Below are 26,957 nucleotides of genomic sequence, written 5' to 3' on the forward strand. Positions count from 1 at the left end.
ACCAGTCTGGACACGCGCACTTTCGGTGCTGTGACCCCTGCGAAGGAGCTGGAGCGGAAAGGAAAGACTTCCCCAGCCTCCGAGGGAGCAGGGCCCACTGCCTCGTACCTCCTCCTCCTCCTCCTCCTCCTCCTCTAGCTCCTCATCAATCTCCGCTTCGGCCTGGAGGTCTTCCGTTTCTTCCTCATAATCTTCTATATTGAACTCCCACGCAACATACTGAAAAGGTTCTGTAAAAAAATAAAAAAGGAAGATCTGAAAGAATAATAACATTAGCGCATACTGCAGTAGTCAAAGACTAGGAGAATTAATTGCAGTGGCTGAGCTCTGAGTTTACATGTGTATGCAAACTGGCCTTTAGCATTTTTAAAGGGACAACCGGCCAGTTTGGTCAGTGCTGTTTGTGCGCCTCAGCCGTTCTGACTGGCATGTGCCTGTGCTATGAGAACTGCTAAATATTTTAACATCATCCCCAGGTTTACTGAATGTTCTCCTTTATGGGCCATCGAGAGAGACCTTAAAGTTGCACAGTGCTTTTCCTATCACCCGCTCTGGACAGCCAATGGTGGGATCACAGCCCTTACTTTCCATAGTCTCCACGGCTTTCTGAAATAGCTCCTCTGGAGTCTGGCCAGCAATCTCCAACTTGAAAATTGGAAAGAAAGAGTCATTGATGATTAATTCCAGATTTTTCCAGTTGGCCTCGTAATTTTTCATCTCGTCTTTAAGTAGATCCATCTCAGGAACATCAGGATAAGCGTCTTCAGGAAACTCAGGTAGTACAACTTCTGAATAAAGGTTAAGGGAAAGAAAAAAAAAAAAAGCGGCTTCAAACATGGTATCTTGACCCATATTGCCAAAATAATTTATACTTTATACTATTTTAAAAACATATGAAAGAAATACACATATTGTCCTCAGCAATAATGTATATTTATAAATTCATATTTTAATTATGCTCCATTCCATGGATTGGCTGTAGATGAATTATTACCTATTAATAAAATTATTTGGATAATTACTATGTATTTCATATGGCAACTTTAACTATAATAAAATATATAAAATAAAATTTAATGAAAAAACAGTGTTATTAGATGGCTAGATATACTTCTGATGTAATAAGCTAAATCAAACAATACATCACAACTGGCATATAATGTACAAAGAAATAAGTAGGAAGTTGGTACTATGCCTAAAATAAGGGACTACTAGACCCTCGTGGGAGAATACGAAAAGCACTTTTATCACTAACTACTTTTATTTTATAAACTAACCTGTTTGAGATAATGTAATTTCCAGACCCTCTTTGGATTCTTTTGGAATTTCTGTTCCAACTGTAGTTTCCTCAGTAGACTCTGAGGAAAGAAAACTAATAGTTAGTGTTTGAATTTTAAAACATTGTTTCTTTATGAAAGTTTTGGCACAAAGAAAATTTTTAAACATAGTTTAAATTGTGTATACTATGTCTAATTGAAAATATAGTTCTTGTTAGGTAAAGTATGACATACAATATCTAATAGTATAAGGCAGAAAATGAAGAATACTCTTAAATATACTAAAGGACCATGACCAGGATAACTGACACATGGGACATACAATTCTGACTGAAAACAGTTATGTCTACATGAGCTAGAACTGACCCTAAAAGGAGTGGGAGACTGGCTTTAGAATAGCAAAAGGAAGTTCCCTGAGAGAAACAGTAAGGAGATAAAAGGCAATACAACTAAATCATCCCTTAGACCGGTTACATTAGTAAATACTAATTATGAGATACTTGTGGATATTAGAACTCTAATATGTTTGATGTGTCATATTTAATGGATGTCTGTTTCTCTTATTCATTTTTGGTATTTTATGGTGTGTTTTTTTCCTTTTTATAAAAAAATTTGTCTTTATTATTGAAAGTATTACAGATGTCCTCCTTTTTTTCCCATTGACTCCCTCTACCCTGCACCTGCCCCTCCCAGGCCTTCCCAATACTATTGTCTGTGTCTATAGGCTGCGCATACATGCACATAAGTTCCCGGTTAATTTCTTCCCATCCCATTCCCCCATCCTCCCTTCCCTCTGAGATTCAACAGTCCATTCAATGCTCCTATGTCTGGATCTATTTTGTTCAACAGTTTATTTTGCTTATTAGATTCCACATGAGTGAGATCTTGTGATACTTGTCTGACTGGCTTATTTCACTTAACATAATGCTCTCCAGGTCCATCCATGCTGTTGCAAATGGTAAGAGTTCTTTCTTTTTTACAGCTGCATAGTATTCCATTGTGTAAATGTATCACAGCTTTCTTATCCACTCATCTGCTGATGGGCACTTGGGCTGTTTCCAAATCTTAGCTATTGTAAAATGGGCTATGAACATAGGGTTGCATATATTCTTTCTGACTGGTTTTTCTGATTTCTTAGGATATATACCCAGAAGTGGCATTGCTGCATCAAATATCAGTTCCATATTTAATTTTTTGAGGAAATGCCTTACTGTTTTCCATAATGGCTTCACCAGTCTGCATTCCCACCAACAGTGCATGAGGGTTCCTTTTCTCCACATCCTCGCCAGCACTTGTCATTTGTTGATTTATTGATGATAGCCATTCTGACAAGTGTGAAGTGATATCTCATTGTCATTTTAATTTGCATCTCTCTGATGATTAGTGACTTTGAGCATTTTTTTTCATATGCCTCTTGGCTTTCTGTATATTCACTTTGGACAAGTGTCTATTTAGGTCCTATTTTTTAATTTTTTTATTTATTTTTATTGCTTAAAGTATTACAAAGGGTATTACATATGTGTCCATTTTATCCCCCCGCCCTAGACAGTCCCCTAGCTTCCCCTTTCCCCCAGTGTCTTATGTCTGTTGGTTATGCTTATATGCATGCATACAAGTCCTTTAGTTGATCTCTTACCCCCCTACCTCTTGCCCCCCAACCCTCCCCGGCCTTCCCGCTGCAGTTTGACAATCTGTTTGAGGAAGCTCTGCCTCTGTATCTATTATTGTTCAAAAGTTTATAGTGGTCTCTATTATCCATGAATGAGTGAGATCATGTGGTATTTTTCCTTCATTGACTGGCTTATTTCACTTAGCATAATGCTCTCCAGTTCTATCCATGACGTTGCAAATGGTAAGAGTTCCTTCCTTTTTAGAGCAGCATAGTATTCCATCGTGTAGATGTACCACAGTTTTCTAATCCACTCATCTACTGATGGGCACTTAGGCTGTTTCCAGATCTTAGCTATGGTGAATTGTGCTGCTATGAACATAGGGGTGCATATATCCTTTCTGATGGAAGCTAAAGGTCGAGAGTGTTGGTAGAATATGTGCATATTAAGAACTGAAATAAAAAACTCAGTTAGTTTTATACACAAAACTTACCAGTAATCTGGTAAGAACGAAATATATATGCATGTACGAGCTGCCAAATATGAATTGTGTTAATTCCAGTGGTTCTGCATATGAGTTAAGTGCTCTTGTATTTTTATTTAAAAATGACCTTGCACAATATAAGGATGAATGGTAAAATTCATGCTAATAATTTAATTTTTAATTTTTCTTTACTTAGAATGACATTATATAGCAATAAAAATCAATCCATGACAAATTGAGAGATTGTAGAAGGAAAAAAAAAGCTTTATATGTTAGTACCGTTAGTGGCACATTCCCTGCTTTTTGACAACATACCCCACCAATGACGCAGGCAGCACTGCTCCTGAGCACCAGGATGGGTGGGGCAGCGTCGGCTTTCCTGGGACACTTCAAACCGTGGGGTTGGAAATAAGTGGCTACTCTCGGGGCGGGGGTGGGCTCATCTCTCCTTTTTAGTCTGTTTCCTTTTTCTTAACATAAACACAAGTATACACATGCACGCACGCACCCACACACCCCAATGGACACGCGTAGAACTAAGAACATGACTGTCAATGAAGTCTAACCTGATTCAGGTTCTGGTTCCGGAACCTCAGAAGCTTCAGGCTCCTCGGCTAAGAGCCCCCCGGTCTCCTCAAGGGCCTCAGACACTTCAGGAATGTCATTCTCCTCACCTTCAATATCCCCATAAGCCTCAAGGTCAGTCTCGTCGACCCCTAGAGAAAATGAGAAGAAACAAATTATTGTTCAGATTAGGTCAGGAATATTAACTGGGTGCGAGGCACTCTGATAAGTGCTGAGACCTACACAAAGAGTAAAGAGTGGCGCCCTGTCCTCTGGCACAGGGGGTTTCAGGAGGGAGAGACACATTTTCCATATATTCTACCTATTAAAATGTAGTGGTAAAAGATGATAGCCATATACTCAGAGTGCTATGGGAGCACCAGCCTAAGGGCTCATTTAAAACAAGAAATGTTCTCAGTAGCCCTAAGTATTGTAACAGTAAAAAGATGGCAACGGCTCAAATGTCCATTCAAAGAGGGAATGGCTAGAACTGCATGCACTGTCTGATATGCAGCCACTGCATGATGTGGCTATTGAGCCCTTAAAATGTGTGGCTGGTCCAAACTGAGGTGCATCATAGCATAACATACACAATGGATTTCAAAGATTTAGAATGAAACATCGAATGTAGTCTTGGCCAGTGTGGCTCAGTTGGTTGGGTGTCGTCCTGTGCATCGAAAGGTTGCTGGTTAGATTCCCAGTCAGGGCACGTACCTGGGCTGTGATGTTTCCCTCTCACATCCATGTTTCTTTCTTTTTTTTTTTTTTAAATATATTTTATTGATTTTTCACAGAGAGGAAGGGAGAGAGATAGAGTTAGAAACATCGATGAGAGAGAAACATCGATCAGCTGCCTCTTGCACATCCCCCACCGGGGATGTGCCCGCAACCCAGGTACATGCCCTTGACCGGAATCGAACCCGGGACCTCTCAGTCCGCAGGCCGACGCTCTATCCACTGAGCCAAACCGGTTTCGGCGTTTCTTTCTTTTTTTAAAAAAATATTTTTTATTGATTTCAGAGAGGAAGGAAGAGGGAGAGAGAGAAACATCAATGATGTGAGAGAATCATTGGCTGCATCCTGCATATCCCCTTCTGGGGATCAAGCCCATAACCCAGGCTTTTGCCCTGACCAGAAATGAACTGTGACCTCCCAGTTCATAGGTCAATGCTCAACCACTGAGCTACACCAGCAGGACTCTTTTTTCTTTTTTAATCCTCCCCCATCACCATTTATCTCCTCCATGCCCTCTTCCACCTCCATCCCACCCTCTGGCAATCACCACACTATTGTCCATGCCCATCACATCAATGTTTCTCTATTTCTCTCCCTCTCCCTTCCTCTCTAAAAGTCAATAAAAGAATCTTTTAAAAAAGATATTAAAAATTGAATGTAAACTATAGCATACATAATTTTTGCATTCATGTCAAAATAGTATTTTGGATATTGCGTATTAAATGTAATTCATTTCACCTGTTTCTTTTTTTACATTTTATTTGGCTGCTAGAAAATTTAAAGTTACCTATGTGGCTTGCATTATGCAGCACTGGGATAGACTCTATATTTTCTTTTAGCTAATAACGAGTAATAGAGTGCGCCAGTCCACATGTTAAATGGAAATTTAGAAAGCATAACTTCAAATTTTCTGTAGTTGCTGATGACCATTATCAGAAATATATGCATGGAAATCTTTCAAGAAAAAGATGGGGTGAATGGTAGAGTCAGAAAATCCATCTTCCAATTCCTTTACCATATTATGAAATTGACTGAAAAACAAGGTAATTTATATGCAAAGATGCTGTGAAAAAAATAAATGAACGTGACTTCTGGATTCTTGTGGGACTTCCTTCCTCCCAGTGAGTGCCTTCCCAGAATCCCATGGTAGTGGCGTGTGATGCCTCTGGAACCAGAATTTTCATCTAAATTTGGGTGATGAAGTCCCCAGAGAAGAGTATCCTGAAATGTCCTTAGATCTCAAGGTCTGACTGGAACCGCAGAGCCGGTGGCTTCCAAATACGTGACTTAGAATGTGGTGAGTCTTTTGTGTTACGTGGGGAGTTTGATCGTGATACACAAGAGGAAGAAGCATAATTTGCTAAAACCTACCAGGGTTTGGGTTGGAAGTTAAGTACTCTACACCAGAAACTCAAAATGTCTTTCAACTAAATTCTTTCTTTTGGTTAAAAAAAAAAAAAAAAAGTAAAAAGTTCTAATACTTTTTTTCTAGTACCCTCGTGGATAATCTGAGTTCCTTCCCCTCTGAAATCAATAAAGTTACTGTACAGTTGTTAAAACAATAGTCATGTATTATCCTAGTTTCTGGAGTCAGGGATTTGGGAGTGACTTATCGGTGGTTCTGACCCTGGGTCTCTCAGGAAGTCGTCAGAAAGATGTTAATCAGGGCCACAGTCATGTGAAGGTGTGTGTGGGGCCAGAGGATCCACCTCCAACGTGGCTCCTTAAGTCAGAACGAGGTCCTTGGGGAGCAGAGATAAGCCCTGCCTGAATTCCTGACCCGCAGAATTTGTATATAATAAAAAGTGGGTTGTTTTACAGTTTTGGGGTGGCTTTTTCACAGCAATGGAAAACTGAAACAGATACTCCTCACGCTTTTGAGCCATGGATTCCTTTGGCAGTCTGATAAAGCTTATGGATACCTTTTTAGATTAATGCTTTCAATCTCATAAAACAAAATACATAAGAAGTCAACTACATTGAAGTAAGTCATCAAGATTTCAAAAATAACTTGTGCTATTAGAAAATAGTGCACCTTTACTAATTCATTAAACAACAAGAACCAGAAGCTGGTTTAACAACTACCATAATTTGGGAATCAGGATAAGCATAAACAAGATATATAAAACTGTAATGTGATGTCTTCATTTCGACTGGTGACAAAGTTAAATTATCACTAATACTACTGTGGTCTGTTACCTATATGAATTACTAGTTGAAGGAAAAACTAAATTTTAGTTAAAGGTTAGTTAAAATAAAGTTGTAATTATTTTTTCAATCAGTTTCATAGACTCCTGAATTTTATCCATAGATTCCAAGTTAAGAATTGTACTCTTAAAAGAAACTCTTTAATGCGCATGAGTAGGCATCTGTGTCAGGAGTCTTTTTTCTATGATCCATTACTCCATTGACCATATAATTTTTATCCAAATTGGAACATATTGAGAATGAAAGCGGGTCAAATAAATACTTCAGGACCATAGCCATAAACCTGGACTCTCATGGGCAAATAAAGAAATGTGGTCACCCTTTCTATAATTCACCAAAATACTGAGGTTGCTTGCAATAATAAAACAAAATTAAATAACACATTATTAGCCATATCAATCTATGTTTGCCTTTTGTTTTCACATTCAGAGCTGCCAATAGCTTTTGATTTTCTTCTTCTATTCTCAATGCCTCTTCTTTGATTTTTCTGAAATTAAAAAAAGTTCAAAATTTAATTATCTTTGGAAATTCAGACATCTCACAAAATTACAGAATTTAAGGCTGAGTGGTAAAAATAAAGAGAAAACCATTCATAAAATTCATTATATTTTTACTTCATAATGTAAATGTTTAATTTTTTCATATAGAGGTCAGTTAATTTTCATGGTTTGTTTTTTGGGTTTTTTTTAAGACAATTTGGAATGTTGCACTTTGAAAAGCTGTATTTATTAGGAAACCTTTTTTTAAAAAAATATTTTTTTATTGATTTCAGAGAGAAAGGAAGAAACATCAATGATGAGAGAGAATCATTGATCAGCTGCCTTCTGCACGCCACATACTGGGGATCAAGCCGGCAACCCAGGTATGTGCCCTGACCAGTAATCGAACAGTGACCTCCTGGTTCATAGGTCGACCCTCAACCACTGAGCTATGCCAGTCAAGCATATTAGGAAACCTTTAAAAATTAATAAACCTTTAAAAATTAATAAAGTACTCTCTAGTTGAAAAAGAAAATATGAGAAATTGTACCACTTTTTCCTTCTGATTAAATAAGAAATGTTCACAATATAATTTTAAATGAAAAAGTGTAATATAAAACTATGTATAATAGAATTTTAAATTTGTGTTTTAAATGTATGTAAACAATGATGAAAACATTAGAAGAAAACTAATCAAATTGCTAATATTAGTTACCTGGATGATGGCATTATGAGTTTTAAATTTTATTTAATTTTCTTGCATTAAAATTTTTTTCTATATTAAATAAATTGAAAATTTGTAAGTTGATCTTTGTAGTCAGAGCAATTATGTGAAATTTAAAGAGACTTAGAATATGGAAACTTCAGTATCTGGAGGGAATCTGTTTTTCATTATAATGTAAGCACTAAACCTGCTTAATGGTGAAGACAGGTATAAAAAAGTTAGTGAAATGGTGCAGAAAGGCAATATTTATTAAAAATGAAAATGTGTATACTTTTGACTTAGAAAGTTTATATCTAGGAATTTATCCTTCAGGAATCAGCTTGCTATTGCACAAGGAAACATGTATAAGAATGTGGCATTCTTTTAAAAATGACTGCATCTTTAAAAAATAACATTAAGAACAATTGTTCCAAGTATTCAATAGGGGACTAGGTCATAAGGGACTAGGTAAGTAAAGTAGAGCCCATTCACATCAGCAACATACTCTAGGACGGTCTTTTGTTATTGTTGTTGCTAATCCTCACCTGAGGATATCTTTTGCATTGATTTCTAGAGAGAGAGTGGAGGGGAGGGAGGAGAGCGAGAGAGCATCAATGTGAGAGAGCCAGGTTGGGGATCGAGCCTGCTGCAACCCAGGTATGTGCCCTTGTCTGGAAACTGAGCCTGTAACTCTTCAGTGCAAGGGCCAATGCTCTGGGCCACAATGGCCAGGGCTGGGGCAGTCTTGAGGGCATGAGTGGGGAGGTGGCGGGCCATGAGGGGATAAGGACACATATGTAATACCTTAATCAACAAAGAAAAAAAAAAGACTGTTCGATAGGCCTGTCATTCTCTTACATTCAGCATTCTTTACATCCCTTTCCCCTTCCTTTGAAAATCTAGTCACATATATTCTCTTCAAAAAACATTACCACACAGCCCAGCCGGTGTGGTTCAGTGTTTGAGCGTCAACCTATGAACCAGGAGGTCATGGTTCTATTCTCCATCAGGGCACATGCCCAGGTTGGGGGCTCGATCCCCAGTTTGGGGTGTACAGGAGGCTGCTGATCAATGATTCCTCTTATCATTGATGTTTCTATCTCTCTCTCCTTCACCTTCCTCTCTGAAATCAATAAAAACATATTTTAAAAAACAACATAACCGCCCGGCTGGCGTGGCTCAGTGGTTGAGCATCAGCCTATGAACCAGGAGATCACAGTTTGATTCCCAGTCAGGGCACATGCCCGGGTTGTGGGCTTGATTCCCAGTGTGGGGCATGCAGGAGGCAGCAAATCAATGATTGTCTCTCATCACTGATGTTGCTCACTCCCTCTCCCTTCCTCTCTGAAATCAATAAAAATATATATAAAAAACAACAACAACAAAAAAACTCAACATAACTGATGAGAAACCAAGATGGCGGCATAGGTAAACACCGGAAATTGCTGCCTCGCACAACTAAAAGACAACTAAAAGACAAAAATACAACTAAAAGACAAAACGGACATCATCCAGAACCACAGAAAGGCTGGCTGAGTGGAAATTCTACAACTAGAAGGAAAGAGAAAAGCACACTGAGACTCAGAAGAAGTAAAGTGCAGAGGTATGGAGGCGCACACGGAAAGGACTGGCAACTGAGGACACGGTTGTCTTTTTCAATCGGGAGGGAGTAACAAGCTCCCAAATGCTCTGAACTCCAGTTCCAGGCGAGTCTCTGGGGACATATGGGGAGAAACTGGACTGTCTAGCATCGGTCAGAACTCGAGGGCGGCTTTCTCTCAGAGGTGCTTGCAGCGATTACCGTGGGACACTGAGACCCGGGGTCTCTTAGAGCAGGGCCGAGGATCAGCCATAGCTGTTTGCTCCACCCTGTTGATTTCCTGAGACCCCGCCCCACCCAAGCTGTGCTCAGAGGCTTTTGCATATGAAAGGCCTGGCACTTTGCAATCTGAAAATTTCCTAACAAACTGCAGCTGGGTCAGAGAGACCCAGAACTTCCAAAAGAAGGCCCAAGGCCCCACAGCAGCTTGCATTGCTTCACAGCTGGGCCTCATCTGGGCACCTCCAAACCCCAAACAAAGAAGAAGAATCTGTAGATCTCTCTGTAGCTCCTGCTGGGTAGCCTCAGGCAGAGGCTAAATTAGCACCTCCTTAGAGATCCAAGGGCCAGTGTACCCAGTGGTCAGAGTGGGACCATCCAGATTACAACTCCTCAGATCCATAAAGGACACATTCAGGGGGAAGACTCAGTGAGCACTAAAGCCTCACTGAAGCAAGTCTTGCCTTGGAAGGGTGTCTCCAGCACAGAAGTTCTCCCACCACAGACACAGCTGATTCTCACAGCCAATTGGCCTGGAGGTCAATTCCTCCCAGTGATACCTACAACAATCAAGGCTTAACTACAACAAGAATGTGCACAAAGCCCACAGCGGGGTGCACCAAGAGTGTCCACCTCAGGTAATTGGGGAGGCTGAGCCACTGGGCCCTATAGGACACCTAGCATACAAAGCCACTCTATCAACACAGGGAAGCAGCCAAAATGCAGAGACGAAGAAACAGGTCACAAATGACAGAAATGGAGGAAAGCAAACTACTGGATATAGAGTTCAAAACCACAGTTCTAAGGTTTTTCAAGAATTTTCTAGAAACCACCAATAAATTTAGTGAGATCCTCAAGAAATCCAGTGAGACCCTCGATGTTGTGATAAAGGACCAACTAGAAATTAAGCATACACTGACTGAAATAAGGAATATTATACAGAGATCCAACAGCAGACTAGAGGATTGCAAGAATCAAGCCAAAGATTTGAAATACGAAGAAGCAAAAAACACCCAACCGGAAAAGCAAAAAGAAAAAACAATCCAAAAATATGAAGATAGTGTAAGGAGCCTCTGGGAATGCTTCAAGCGTACAAACATCCGAATTCTAGGGGTGCCAGAAGATGAGAGAGAGCAAGATATTGAAAACCTATTTGAAGAAATAATGACAGAAAACTTCCCTTACCTGATGAAAGAAATAGACTTACAAGTCCAGGAAGCACAGAGAACCCCAAACAAAAGGAATCCAAAGAGGACCACACCAAGACACATCATAATTAAAATGCCAAGAGCAAAAGACAAAGAGAGAATCTTAAAAGCAGCAAGAGAAAAACAGTTACTTACCTACAAGGGCGTACCCATACGACTTTCAGCTGATTTCTCAACAGAAACTATGCAGGCCAGAAGGGGGGGCAAGAAATATTCAAAGTGATGAATAGCAAGAACCTACAACCAAGATTACTTTACCCAGCAAAGCTATCATTCAGAATTGAAGGTCAGATAAAGAACTTCACACATAAGAAAAAGCTAAAGGAGTTCATCACCACCAAACCAGTATTATATGAAATGCTGAAAGGTATCCTTTAAGAAGATGACGAAGAAGAAAAAGGTAAAGATACAAATTATGAACAACAAATACACATCTATTAACAAGTGAATCTAAAAATCAAGTGAAGAAAAAATCTGATGAACAGAATAAACTGATGAATATAATAGAATCAGGGGCATAGAAAGGAAATGGACTGACAATTCTCGGGGGGAAAGTGGTGTGGGGGGTGCGGGAAGAGACTGAACAAAAATCGTACACCTATGGATGAGGACAGTGGTGGGGGTAAGGGCAGAGGCTGGGGTGGGAACTGGGTGGAGGGGAGCTATGGGGGGAAAAAAAGAGGAACAGCTGTAATAATCTGAACAATAAAGATTTAATTAAAAAACGAAACAAAACAAAAACCCCAAAAAACAACATTACCACACCTCTTCTCCCAACAGGTGTATTTCTTGTTATCCAGCCTACAGTCTTAGTGAAATCTGAGTTCTCTTTGTTTGTGTCCAGACCTCTGAGATGGCTGGGTCTTGTTTCTACCCTCCTTTCCCATTTTAACTGTGTGATCGGCAGTTCAAACAGGGCTCTTTTGTGAGAGTCCCCTTATCCAAAACCTAGATGAGGAATGATGCTGCTAAGAACCTGACACCTGACAAGAATGAAGAAGAATTTGCTGCCCGTTATTAGACACTTTGATAAACCAGACATACGAGTCAAAAACTAATGATGATGACAGACATTATCCTGCATTTGACGGGCACATTTGGAAACTGAGCTGGAAAAGCTGTGGAATTCTGTATGTCTTTAGATATCTGGCTTCAAGATGAAATTCTTAATTAAGCCTGTTAAGTTTATTTGTTTCCTAACCAACTGGCAAGGCATTTGCATGAGACTCTGGCCATTTTTGTGTGTGTTCCATTTCAGATTTCATTTTCTGCATTATATGAAAAAGAAGTTGACTTTTGAAATACTTATGTTGAATTTTAAAAGGTGATATATAGAAACATAGAAAAGTCTGCTTCTGTCTGGGTAAGTCTTTGATATCAAGAACTTTATAAAGATATAAAAATGTAGAATCAAAAGAAGTAAAAATTGACTATAGAGATAGCTCAGAAAATTCCATATGGTAATAGGAAGGTGAAGGTAGATAGTTGTGAGAAAGTGGAGATCTCTTTTCCCTTTTAAGAGAGTATAGATGTATGGATTTTTTGTCTATTTAAAATGTAGCAGACCTCAGTCTAGAAATCACATAAACTTTGTTTTATTCTTATGTTGACATCTTCATCTGTTCTCAAATATTTGACTATTTCTCATACACTGGAAAGAAATTAGGTAATCTCTTAAATCCTAAATATTGTAGCTCCATTTGAAACAAAAATTTTAGATGCTATAAATAAATGTAAATCAGTTTGTAATTATTCTCTGAATTAATAATACTTTTTACTCCACATATCAAATAATGTCATTAATTAATCTAACTAAATTATACTTTGTATATTTTTGTATTAAGTTCCTAAAGAAATGGTTAACTTAGATCAGTGATTTTCAACCAGTGTGCTGCAAGAATTTTAAAAAAATGCAATACCCAACTAAGTCAGGGGCACTGACCTCTTTTCCCCTAGATTGTTAAATAAATAAATAATAATAGCCAACACAACAGCAGTCTGGTGTGAATGATTAAATATTTTACCTATTTTTTGTCAGATCAGCAAAACATATATTTTTTGGTGTGCTGCAGAATTTTAGTAATTAATTTGTGTGTGACATGAAATGAAGAAGGTTGAAAATTGCTGATGTAGATGAACAATGAACCCTGAAGAAAATCCTCTGACACACACTTATTAGTTACATGCCTCCTACCCCCCAGTAACCTAGATAACATCTTCAGATTTTAAGAGTTTAAAGAGCTCTCCTAAATCCCAGTTCAAATTGCTAATATCCGAAGGGGAAAAGGAAATAGCATTTGAGAAAGCTCCTACAGGTGGATTAACATAAAGAAATTTAGTTCTTAAATGTCTTGGCTTTTGTGACTGAGAAGTAAGAAACCCAGGGGTAAAACTTAAAGTATTTAACAGCATATTTCAGCAAGGAAGAACAATTAGCAAATCAAGTCACTGTTCCTAATTATACTTTAGTCCCGATTCTGAAGAACTTATAGTTTATTAAAGTTTAGTCTTGACCCCAGTCATGAAGAGAGAGATATGAGTTCACATTCCTAAACCTTTTTCATCGCAACCTGATTGGAGAATAAACTCAATGTTAAACCTGTGTAGTAAGTAACTAGTCTTTTGTTTTCCTTATTAGAACTTAGTTGGGCTTTGGATTTTAGTCATATCACACAAGTGTATTTTCATTTGCTTTTTAGCATGTTATTTTTTCAATTTATGGATTCTAGTTAGCGAAGTTTTTTAAATCACAGATAAATATGGTAAAAAGAAAAAAATCCTATCTGTTCATTTATTTATTTTTTTTGCAATGTCTCTTGAGAGTAGATATTTGATTTAGGATAAATTTGATTTGGCATCATGAAAACATCCACAACTCTGTACTTTACAGATTCTGGAAGTATTTGTGAAATCACTGTTTTTCTTGGAATTATTTACAACTAGAGGCCTGATGCATGAAATTCATGCATGGGTAGGGTCCCTAGGCCTGGTTGGTGATCAGAGCCAATCAGGTTCCCGGCCTTCCCGCCTCCTCCTTCCCTTGCTCCCTCAGCACCCCACTGCCGCCACTGGTTGCCGCCATGTCCTGTGCCGCTCCCTGGTGGTCAGCGCATGTCATAGTGAGTGATTGAACTCCTGGTCTCCCAGTTGAACTCCCGAGGAGACAATTTGCATATTAGCCTTTTATTACATAGGAAGGATTGGATCAATTAGATCACCATTTTGATATTAAGGAAATTTCATATATAAATTATGAGTAGATACTTAACAGCTTCATAAAAGATTCATTAACCTGTTTTACTATGCCAGGCAAATTTACCTTAATGCTTCTTCCTCTCTTTTTTTCTTTCTTACTTCATCTAGTAATCTCTCGAATATCTTAGCATCAATTTCAGCTTTATTCTTTAAATACAATCTATTAAGTAAATATTTTCCTGAAATATAAACAGAATAATATTAATTTTGAAAATCTATAAAGTATAGTGAGATACATTTTGAAAATTGACAAAAATGAATTCTGCCTATATCCAAATATATTTTTCTTTAAGCATTTATTTAAGTAGAGCCCAGATTCTTGAAAATATTAAAAGACCACCTTTAATCATTTTTAAAATATATATATTGGCATGTCATAAATAACAAAAACATGAAAAAATGTAATATATTTCCCTCCTAAAATGCATATGACAGAATATTCTTGGCCTCCTTATCAAAGATTAGTTGACCATATATATGTGGGTTTATTGCTGGGCTCTTTATTCAGTTCCCTTTGCCTATGCATCTGGTTTGAGGCCAGTACCACACTGTTTTGGTTATTATAGCTTTGTACAAAGTAACAGAATAATTAAAATTTAGTTCTGCTGTCTTTATGTGCTTAATATGTCCCATTTGAGATGAAGAAGGATTAATAAATGGTCTTTGCCCTCAGCCTAATATACAACCTATATAATAAAACCCTAATATACAAATGGACTGAACAGTGGAATGACTGGTCGCTATGATGCACACTGACCACCAGGGAGCAGACGCTCAACACAGGAGCTGCCCCCTGGTGGTCAGTGAGCTCCAACAGGGGGAGCACCGCTCAGCCAGAAGCCAGGTTCACGGTTGGCGAGCACAGTGGTGGTGGTGGGATCCTCTCCTGCCTCTGCGGTAGTGCTAAGGATCCCTCGGGGGATGTCTGCCTGCTGGCTTAGGCCCGTTCTCTCCTTAGGACCCCCTCCCCAGTGCATGAATCTCTTGCACTGGGCCTCTAGTATATATATATATATATATATATTTCATTTAGAATTTATAGTGCTGACTGAGAGGGGGGTGCTAAATTCTCAGCTCCAAAGCATAATTACAAGGGCTTGCTGGGATCTCCAGTGCCCTACTACTCTATCCTGGTCACCTACTCCATGGATGGCTGCCTCATTTTGTGTACCCCTCAGGGCATAAAGTGATTGCTGGAGTGGTATTTGAACCTAGTGAGGGTGGAGAGTTTTCCACTTTATATTTTAACTAAAAATATTACCAGCAATAAAAACTTCACTTTCAAATTTATATAAATTTTTACCAACCGTTGGTTTCTGTATCTGACAAATAGATGACTAAATCTGGTGTAATTCCTTTCTCCACTAAGGTTGTCCACAGTTCTTTCGTAACAGGGCAGTTGTCCACTATCCATCCTCCAGATTTTGGGGCACCAGAAAACCTGTTCTTGGTTTGTTCAACTACCTATAAAAAAATGACACACCGATATTACCATCATAGCTAGGCAAGTCAAGGATACTACCTTGATACATCACTTTCTGTGAACCTTAACTATCTTCTGAGTTCTTCTGACTTTCAGAAAAAAAAAGAGACCTACTTAATTTTAAAAGAGAAACTATAAGCAAGTCTTTAGAAAAAAAATTTAAACACTTTGAAATGTGTAACATAAGAGAATCAGTAAGTAAAAAAGTGATAGGGAAGAAATATAAGTGCAATAAATACGACAAAGACAAATACTGTATGATTTCACTTATATGTGGAATTTAAAAGAACTAAACTCATAGAAAGTGAGAAAAGATTGGTGGTTGCCAGAGGTTAAGGTGAGGGTGGGGGGAAATATGTGAAGGGAGTTAAAAAGTATAAACGACCAGTTATAAAATGAGTAAGTCCTGGGGATGTAATGTACAACAAGGTGACTATAATTAACAATATTGCAGTGTACATTTGAAAGTTGCTAAGAGAGTGGGTCTTAAAAGTTATTACTACACACAGACAAAAAAGTATGTGAGGTGATGGACGTTAACTAAACTTATTGTGATAATCATTTTGCACATCTAATCTAATAAAAGAGAAACATGCAAATTGACCACACCTCTGCTATGCCCTAAGCCACGCCCACCAGCCAATCAGAGCGACTATATGCAAATTAACCCAACCAAGATGGCGGGCGGCAGCCATGGAGCTGGAGCAAGCAGGAGGCTTGGTTGCCCTGATGATGGAGGAAGCCAAGCTTCCTGCCTGCCCTGGCTGGCTGTGGCCTCCGCTCAAGGCAGCAAAGTTTCAATTATAGAAGATAAATAAATCCCAGATACCTGCTTCCAGCCAGCCTCCACTGGGAGCTTGGGTAGCTGGGGGCCATGGCCAGCCTGCAAATAGCCATAAGCCCCTCACCCAGGCTGGCCAGATACCTCAGCGGGGACTCCCACCCTGAAGGGGCTGTGGCCAGCCTGCAAACAGCCGTCAGCCCTTCACCCAGGCTGGCCAGGCACTCCAGTGGGGACCCTCACCCTGAAGCGGGTGTGGCCAGCCTGAAAATGGCCCTCAGCCCCTTAGCCCCTCACCCAGGCTGGCCAGGCACCCCAGCAGGACCCCCACCCTGATCTGGGACACCCTTCAGGGCAAACCAGCTGGCCCCCACCCATGCACCAGGCCTCTATCCTATATAATAAAAGGGTAATATGCAAATTGACCCTTACAGCAGAAAGACTGGGAATGATAGGTCACTATGACATACACTGACCATCAGGGGGCAGACGCTCAATGCAGGAGCTGCCCCCTGGTGGTCAGCACGCTCTCACAGGGGGAGCTCTGCTCAGTCGCAAGCCAGGCTGAGGGCTGCCAGTACAGCGGTGGTGGTGGGAACCTCTCCCGCTTCCTCAGCAGCGCTAAGGATGTCTGACTGCAGCTTAGGCCTGCTCCCTGCTGGCAAGTGGACATCCCCCGAGGGCTCCTAGGCTGCCAGAGAGATGTCTGACTGCCAGCTTAGGCCCAATCCCCTGGGGAGTGGGCCTAAGCCACTTGGTGGTCATCCCCTGAGGGGTCCCAGACTGCGAGAGGGCACAGGCAGGGCTGAGGGACCTTCCCCCCACCCCAAGTGCACAAATTTTTGTGCACCAGGCTTCCAGTCCTATATAATAAAAGGCTAATATGCAAATTTCCCCCTCGACCGGGAGTTCAACCAGGGTGCGAGACTGGCCAACTGCTTGTGGCCCCACACCCCAGCCGACCCTGCCCCCAATTGGCCCTCCCCCCCCCCATCAGAGGCGGGCTGGCCGGACCCCACCCATGCACGAATTTGTGTACCAGGCCTCTAGTATATATACTAGTATATATCAAACCATTATGTTGTACACCTTAAACTAATATATTATATGTCAATTATTTATCAATAAATATGGAAAAAATAGAAATGATTCATAAAAATTTTACTATCCAAGTTTCAAAGATAAGAAAATTAAACCAATATCAACATATAGTTTCCCCATCTCACTTTTTTGGAAAAAAATTTAATGATTTTATTATATTTTATCTAATGAGTAATGAGTTAAGTCTTAATTTGTTTAATCATCTTCTTACTGTTGAACATTTATATAATTTATAATTTTATTATAACATTGAGCTCATGTGATGAATATCTGTATATATAAATTTTTGTCCAAATATATATATTTCTTTAGGTTAGATTCCTAGAAAATGTGTTTTTAGGTCAAAGAGAATAAGGAATAAACTTTTTTTTTTAAACATTTTTATTGATTTTTTTACAGAGAGGAAGGGAGAGGGATAGAGAGTTAGAAACATCGATGAGAGAGAAACATCGATCAGCTGCCTCCTGCACACCCCCCACCCGGCATGTGCCCGCAACCAAGGTACATGCCCTTGACTGGAATCAAACCTGGGACCCTTCAGTCCCCAGGCCAACGCTCTATTCACTGTGCCAAACTGGTCAGGGCAGGAATAAACTTTCAAAAAAGTTTAAAAGTCTTTATTATTGAGAGTGTTACAGATGTCCCCTCTTTTTCCGCCTCATTGCCCTCCTCCACCGGGGTCCTGCTCCAGCCTTCACCACCCTATTGACTGCGTTCATGGGTTATGCATATGGATACGGGCAATGGGGTAGTGAAGATCTGGAGAGGTGGGTGGGGGCTGGGAAGAGGGGTGGTCCAAGGGAAGAATAGGAGACATCTGTAATACTATCAACAATAAAAAAATATATTAAATAAAAAAGGTGACATGTAATACTTTCAACAATAAAGAATTTAAAATAAAAAGAATTAATCTCAAAGCTATGAAATGATATAGCATAATTGTTGATAAATAAAAATTACCAAAGAGCCTAAGCAATTATAAACTGAAGTACATTACACATAACAATGTTGACTATAAAATGCACATGAATTTGAAAGCTACAGATTTTAATACTGTCAAATGAGACTAAATTAATTATACATATACTAGGTTGACATTTTCTCCGTTTCTGTTAAATTAATGATATAAATGAACAGCCTAGATTTCTTACCTCTTCCAGGACTTCCTCTAAGATTTCAGCATATTTTTCATATGGATGTTCAAAGTTCATATCCTTTGTCATTTTCGACAACTCATTTATTACAGAAAGAACCTCTGGATGATCTGCAGTTACCTCTTCTGTTGAGTCTAACATAAAACAAGTTAATAAGCTAACGCTATTAATACTTTTAGCAGACAATTCTATTTGCAACAGAGCATGATTGCTAATACCTGACCCAACAAAGTGCTATCTTTGTGTTATCATTCACATGCTAGAAGAAAGGGGAAATAGACTTGGAAGGAAATGTCAGGTCAGGAATCACAAAAAATTAGAGCAGTGGCTTACAGCCAATACATCAGAATAAAAGTGAATGAAGTCACAGGAGTCAAAACCAGAAAGCCAGGGAGAAGGGGCAGGCACCAAACGGTTCCAGAAAACAGAAGTATCTAGGGAACTTCTAGATGAATACTTCCAACTTCAAGCATGAGACTACACGGGTCAATAAGAGGACAGGAAATGGGCAAGTTCAAGGGACAGAAGAAAGGGTGACACAGGCTGGCTTCTCAAGTGTTACACTTGATTCTTGCCCTCCTGGCATCCGAGTGTCTCCTTACACGGCTGAGTTGGCTCACAGGCAGCAGCATGATGTGAGTGAGACAGGTGGTTGGCAGCTTGGCCTGACTCCTCTCCCTCTGTCTTTCCAGGGGTGCCTCCTGAGCTGCTGCCCCAAGGCTCCCTGCATCAGAGTCGCCCGCCAGAGCCCAGTGGATCCCAGCCCAGAAAACCTCCAAAGGGCCTTTGAAGAGCAGCTGCCTGCTGCCCGCCCTGCCATGAAGTGAGACGTCTGTTCTCAGTGATGGAGAAGCAAGAACCCGTGGTCTTGGGAAGGGGGGCTGGTGAGGCAGATGTAGCCAGTAAAGGTACTAAATGTGCTAAAAGCTGCTGGCTATCCACTCAATATCCATCCATTCTCCTCTTCCTTAGTAACTTCCCTGATTTTGTTGGGGTCAGCAACGTGCCCAGCTAGAAACACTGCATCGTCCAACTCCCCTCATAACGTAGATGGCCCATAATTAAGATGCAAGCAGAATTACTGGGTGAACCTCTCTGTAATCTCTTTAAAGTGGAATCACTCAGCTGGGGGGAGTGCCAGTTTGTGCTCTTTGCCTTTCTCTCTTCCTGTGAGGCACACTGATGTGATGGCTGGAGCACCAGCAGCCATCTTGTGAACTGCATGGTAGCCACATGCCAGGGATGACAGATCAGACAGACAGATCTCCTGTCTTCCCAATGTTCTTTTTCACCAAAACAATATAACACATCATATTTTTCTGTGTTCCTGCATATCTGTTTATAATAGTGTAGCCTTGAAGATATAGTAAGTTGCACATTAATGATTTTTTAAAAAAAAATGACATATTTCTGCTTCCAAATTCTGAAGGAATTATTGTAATTTTTAGATCCACAATCCTAAGAGAACCAAATTACCCAAATATTAATTTACCTTTTTTAAAATCCAAGTTTAGATCTTGACTGTCTTGTGAACTTATTTTAATTACAGGTGGTTCACTGGGTTCTCTTTCATCTGTGAGTAAAACATTGTTCAAACCTAAAGAACAATAACAAAATAAATAAATAAATAAATAATAATAAAAAACCCCCTAAAGAACATTATTAAATTGTAGGTGATTCCCTGCCGGGAGCCGGTCCATCCTTGCTGTTTCAAAGGACCTGGCATATATGGCATACTGTTCTTAATATGTTTGCTCACCTTCTAGGCACTATGTGTTTTAACCAAGGTCTCCTCTCTGAGAAAGGTTGTTTCCCCAGGTAGGGATTTTCCCCTGAAGTTAGGGAGGGAATAAAACCTCTTAACTAAGTGCCAGGTGGGAAATTAATCACTTTAACTATGAATAATCATGCTTAAGCTACATAATCTTTACTCCCTGGAATGGAGATAAGAAACGCTCTAACCTTTGAAATAGAGATTGATAGGATTTGAATCAACTGGTATAAATACAGATGTAACAACAGAGAGAGAGAGACAGAAATTGGCACAGAACCTACACAGAACGTTCTCTAGAGACAGAAGAACTTCGCTGGAGAGAACATGGCAAAAGATCCTGGATAGAAACTGGCCTCAGAACCTAGAGACAGAACCTAGCGAGAGAACATGGCAAAAGATCCTGGACTGAACCTGACTACAGAAATTGGCAAGAGAACCTGACTAGAACCTGGTGACTGAACCTTGCTGGAGAACCTGGACAGAACCTGGCTGGAGAACCTAGCGAGGGAACATGGCTACAGAACCTGGCTGGAGAACCTGGAGAACCTGGCTGGAGAACCTAGCAAGAGACCATGGACACAGAACCTGGCTGGAGATCTTAAGCAGAACCTCTCTGGAGATCCAGACCAGAACTTGGCTGGAGATCCTGGCTAGGCTGCTGATCAACTGAACGCTGTCTCCATGTCCTTCCTTCTTCGCCGACTCCGTCCACACCTTTGGGGACCCCTGGACCTGCTGGGGTTGGACCCCGGCAATTCCCAAACAAGATCATGGGTCTTGGTATCCAGGATTTATGCCCCTAATTTTTGTTGTAGTTGTAGTTAATCCTCACCAGAGGATATTTTTTCATTGATTTTTTTAGAAAGAGCAGAAGAGAGAGGGGAAGACAGAAACATCGATGAGAGAGAAACACATCAGTTGGTTGCCTCCTGCATGAGCCCAAATCAGGATCCAGGTTGGGGAGGAGCCTGCAACCGAGGGACCTGCCCTTGACCTGGACTGAACCGGGATCCCTTCGGTCCACAGGCTGACACTCGTTCCATTGATCCAAACTAGCTAAGACTATGTTCCTAAATCTTTAATGATTAAAATAATAACCATAATAATAAAACAGGTAAACATATCTATCAGCAGTAGAAAATAAAGATGATTTAATTAACCAATAATAAAATCAAGAGGAATTTCAGTTTCCAATAATGTCAGTGAATCTAAATTGAAATAAATATTTATCAACTCCCTTCCAGAGATCAAGGCTGTGTTTATCTCAGATGCATGGGTCAGAGAGGGTGCGTTTTTACAAGGGAACCTTGGCAGTATTGACATCCCTCCAGCAGTGGGTAGAGGCACTGATGTCTGCTTCTACCTCGGACTGCCTCCCCCAAGAAAGAAATGGACAGTATGGGGGTGGGGCTCACTTACTGTATTAGCTGGCAACTAACTCCCAGAAGTCACTTGGCCAAACTTTTAAGATGTGTGTGTATGTGTGTGTGTTAGGGGAGGAAGAGGGCCATACCTAACTTTTTGACAGTACCTGGTTCAATTCCTACTAAGCTTGAAATATACACCAGACAAGCACACGTCTGTCTGATTCAGGAGCAGGAACCAAACAAAAGATATCAGCTCTACATTATAGAACAAAATAAATAGTAGATATACTTAAGAACTACCCACAAGAGGTTGGATGAATTTAAGAAAAAAGGAGTGTAAGTATATATTACACCTCTGGTTGAGAGGAAGACTTTTTAAACCTGAAAGTAAATGGAATTAATCAACAAAGGGAAAGATGATTTGACCACGAAAATATAAAACATTCCTCTACTTCAAAAACAGCAAGGTGATTTAAAAGACAAACCACCCAATTTTGAAAAAGAATATGAAAAATAAGTGACTAATATAGAAAGCTTATATAGAAACCATATAACTCAGCGGTTCTCAACCTGTGGGTCACGACCCCTTTGGCGGTCGAACGACCCTTTCACAGGGGTCGCCTAAGACCATCCTGCATATAAGATATTTACATTATGATTCATAAAAGTAGCAATGTTACAGTTATGAAGTAGCAATGAAAATAATTTTATGGTTGGGTCTCAACATGAGGAACTGTAATTAAAGGGCCAGAAGGTTGAGAACCACTGATATAACCGATACAATTTATAAAAATGGGCAAAGAGAAAATGGTCACCTCAGAAAAGAACAAATATAAATGGTTAACAAATATTAAACTTCAGAAAGAATTTAAAAATTAAAATAGTATCTAAAAAGAGAAAATACTGAGGAAACAATGACATGTACTTTGTATATTACTGAGGGGAACATAAGTTGGAACAACTTTTATGCAAAGCAATTTGACTCTGTTTCATACTCACTGAACCAGTTACTCCACTTATGTCAACTTGCAGGTGAAACTTTATGTAAAAAAATTAATTGCAACATTACTTTTAGGAGCAAAAGAATCAGAAAAATTAGCAGTTTCCAACATAAAGAACTAGTTAGAACTATTACCTATAAATAGTGAAATCGTGCAGCAATTGAAAATGAGGGTTAAAATATCTCCTAATGAAATAATGTAATTAAATGTTACATTATAAATCAAAAAAGGTGAAAATAGTTTACACTTCTTGCTTTCAATTATGTTAAGATATTCACGGAGCCAGGCTGTGGTGGCTCAGTGGATTGAGTGTCGTCCCATGGACCAAGAGGTCCAAGTTTTGATTCTCTGTCAAAACACAGGCCCAGGTTGTGGGCTCAACCCCCAGTAGGGGGCATGCAGGAGACAGCAGATCAATGATTCTCTCTCATCATTGATGTTTCTATCTCTCTCTCTCTTCCTCTCTGAAATGAATTAAAAAATATATATTAAAAAAAAAGATATGCATGGAAAAACTTTATCTGGGTAAATAGCACCAAATGATAACACTTCACAGCTAAAACTCTGTGTTTATGATGGTTAGATTTGAACACAATAAAGGAAGTAGAAAACTTTTATGAAATAATTTATTATCCTATCTAATAAAAGACAAATAGGGTAATTAACCATACCTCCAACACGCTTCCCATTGGCTAATCAGGGCAATATGCAAATTAACTTCCAACCAAGATGGTGGCCGGCAGCCACGCAGCTGATGTGAACAGGAGGCTTGCTTGCTCCAGTGATGGAGGAAGCCAAGGTTCCCCGCCTGCCACAGCCTGGCTCTAAGCTGCACTCTAAGCAACAATGTTGCAATTATAGAAGCTAAACAAACCCCAGATACCTGCTTTCAGCCATCCAGGCCTCAGCGAGCAGGACCGCAACAGTGTTTCAATTATAGAAGCCAAACAAATCCCAGATACCTGCTTTCAGCAGCAGAGGCCTCAGAGCTGGAGCTGCAACAGTGTTTCAATTATAGAAGCTAAACAAACCCCAGATACCTGCTTTCAGCAGCAGAGGCCTCAAGCTGGAGCCGGCCTCAGAGCTAAAGCCCGCTCTCAGCTCCAGTGACAGCCATAGAAGGTAAATAAATCCCAGAATTAAAAAAAAAAAAAAAAAGAAGAAGAAAAGGAGAGGTTGGGAGCTTCAGTCACCCACCAGCCTGAAAACGGCCCTCAGCCCCTCACCCAGACTGGCCAGGCACCCCAGTGGGGACCCCCACCCTGAAGGGGGTGTGACCAGCTGCAAACAGCCATCATACCCTCATCCAGGCTGGCCAGGCACCCAAGCGGGACCCCCACCCTGATCCGGGACACCCTTCAGGGCAAAACAGCCGGCCCCCACCCGTGCACCAGGCCTCTATCCTATATAGTAAAAGGGTAATATGCAAACTGACCCTAACAGCAGAAAGACTGGGAATGACAGGTCACTATGACACACACTGACCACCAGGGGGCAGATGCTCAAGGCAGGAGCTGCCCTCTGGTGGTCAGGGCGCTCTCACATGGGAGGAGCTCTGCTCAGCCACAAGCCAGGCTGATGGCTGCCAGTACAGCAGTGGTGGTAGGAGCCTCTCCTGCCTCCTCAGCAGTGCTAAGGATATCCGACTACAGCTTAGGTCTGCTCCCCGCTGGCAAGTGGACATCCCCTGAGGGCTGCTGGGCTGCCAGAGGGATGTCTGATTGCCATCTTAGGCCCAATCCTCCAGGGAGCAGGCCTAAGCCAGCAAGTGGTCATCCCCTAAGGGGTCCCAGACTGTGAGAGGGCACAGGCCGGGCTGAGGGACACCCCCCCCGAGTGCACACATTTTTGTGCACCGGGCCTCTAGTCTATATATATAAAAGGCTAATATGCAAAGTGTCCCTTCATGAGTTCGACTGGGACAACAGGAGTTCAATTGCTTGCTATGACATGCACTGACCACTGGGGGCAGCGTAGAACATGGCAGGCAACCAGTGGTGGCAGGGCACTGAGGGAGTGAGGGAAGGTGATGTTGGGAAGGTGGGGAGGGAGGGAGGGAACCACGTGGGTGGCAAGGGAAGGAGGAGGCGGGGAGGCAGGGAGGCAGGGAACCTGATCAGCCTTGATCACCAGCCAGGCCTAGGGACCCTACCTGTGCACAAATTTTGTGAACCAGGCCTCTAGTTACATAATAATAATTGTGTTATGTTTAGAAACATTTTGAGAAATTTGGGGCGGTTCTAATCATATTAGACTCCTCAGTTTCTGTATTTTCTTCTTCATCCCAGTAAATCTAGTTTGGTTCTACAGCTTAAATCTGTAACAGAGAAGCTAAGTCTTTTTCCTGAATGTTCCAATTTTGGGGGTATTTTAAGCTTCAATCTAAACATGAGAAAATATGAAATAAAAGGAAAGTTAGACCCATAAGCATGGCATTAACAGTTCATTTTGTTACCATCTTGATCAGTTTTAACAGTTGGATCACTATCCAACTTCATTTTGACTTCTTCATTGTCCTCTACAGTGCTTGCTCTTTGGGATTCCGGAATGAGCCCTGCAGTGGAAGAATAACATGCTTTATCAGCTAACCTGTTTATATTAGACACATTTTGGCTAATACAGCAGTAGCAATATATTTCTTTACCATCGACATCAAGTGAAGAGCGTGCCTCTTCGAAGCCTTTATTATACTCCTTCATTTTAAGTTCTCTTTCCTTGTCTTTTAAAGCTGAAAGATAGTAATTGGCTGTGTTAGCAGAAGGTAGCTTGGGGTAAGGAGACAGGAATAATGATTCACTTCTCTGCTTTAAAGTCAGACAGACTTGGGTGTGAGTGCTGACTCAGTCAGCATGGCTTTGATCTCCTTGTCTCAATTTCTACTTTGCACAATGAACCCCATCCAACCCAAGGCAATGTTGTGAGGATTAAATACAAGAATGGATGATGGCAATTTAGAAAATGCTTGGCTTTCAGGAAGCCTGCTCCATGCTAGCTGCCATCTTCTGTATTAGTCTATAATTTTCTATGTTTGAAAACCTCAATACTCTCCACTTGTGAATTTTTCTTCATATATTGGAGTAACATTCACTAGCAAAAGTATTATCATTTTTTAAATTTTAAGAAAGGCTAACCCTATTAGATTTAGAATAATTAGTGAATTTCAAAAGAAGCTTTTAAGTTTGTAGCATATGAGAGATAGCATCTATTTTTTTTTTTTATTGCTTAAAGTATTACAAAGGGTATTACATATGTGTCCATTTTATCACCCCGCCCTAGACAGTCCCCTAGCCTCCCCTATCCCCCAGTGTCTTATGTCCATTGGTTATGCTTATATGCATGCATACAAGTCCTTTAGTTGATCTCTTACCCCCCTACCTCCTGCCCCCCAACCCTCCCCGGCCTTCCTGCTGCAGTTTGACAATCTGTTTGAGGCTGCTCTGCCTCTGTATCTATTATTGTTCAAAAGTTTATAATGGTCTCTATTATCCATGAATGAGTGAGATCATGGAGAGATAGCATCTATTTTTATATTCTGGTGAAAAAAGGCAATTTGTGAAATGCTTTAAAATCTATGATTTTATGCCATAATGTCATGTGAAAGGAATCACTATAGATTTTGAGAGACATAACATCACTGTTCTTCCTCTAGGACCCTGGTTAACTTCCTCTTTTGATCTAGATTTCTGTTAAATGTCTCCTCTTCAGTGAGGTCTTCCTTAGTCGCCCTAATACCCCAGCACTCCTACCCCAATCACCACCTACCCCATGACTGTGTTATATATTTTTTCTACCAGTTTGTGGGGTTTTTTTTTTTTGCCCCTCTACCCCCTTCAATGTGTAACCACCATGAAGACAGGAGCTTCATGTGTCTTGTTCACCTCTTGTCGGTCAGTGCCCAACACACAGTAGGTACTCTAGAATTTGTTGAAGGATTTAATAAATTCATCTTGTCCA

At 40.4% G+C, this 26,957-nt stretch overlaps 1 protein-coding gene across 1 annotated transcript in view; it reads right to left on the reverse strand.

The window, feature by feature from the left end:
- Positions 1 to 26,957, reverse strand: part of AK9 (adenylate kinase 9) — a 99,001-nt gene that overhangs the window by 37,415 nt on the left and 34,629 nt on the right. Inside the window, exons 13-23 of the mRNA XM_081093563.1 lie at positions 25,648 to 25,731; positions 25,459 to 25,557; positions 20,354 to 20,458; positions 18,859 to 18,995; positions 15,650 to 15,806; positions 14,407 to 14,521; positions 7,289 to 7,365; positions 3,938 to 4,087; positions 1,278 to 1,358; positions 585 to 788; positions 109 to 230 (exon numbers count right to left, since the gene is read on the reverse strand). Coding sequence (XP_080949689.1) covers positions 109 to 230; positions 585 to 788; positions 1,278 to 1,358; positions 3,938 to 4,087; positions 7,289 to 7,365; positions 14,407 to 14,521; positions 15,650 to 15,806; positions 18,859 to 18,995; positions 20,354 to 20,458; positions 25,459 to 25,557; positions 25,648 to 25,731 — 1,331 coding nt within the window. The remainder of the gene's footprint in view (positions 1 to 108; positions 231 to 584; positions 789 to 1,277; positions 1,359 to 3,937; positions 4,088 to 7,288; positions 7,366 to 14,406; positions 14,522 to 15,649; positions 15,807 to 18,858; positions 18,996 to 20,353; positions 20,459 to 25,458; positions 25,558 to 25,647; positions 25,732 to 26,957) is intronic.

Source organism: Myotis nattereri (genome assembly GCF_964212035.1).
Source record: "Myotis nattereri genome assembly, chromosome: 6".
Classification (NCBI taxonomy): domain Eukaryota; kingdom Metazoa; phylum Chordata; class Mammalia; order Chiroptera; family Vespertilionidae; genus Myotis; species Myotis nattereri.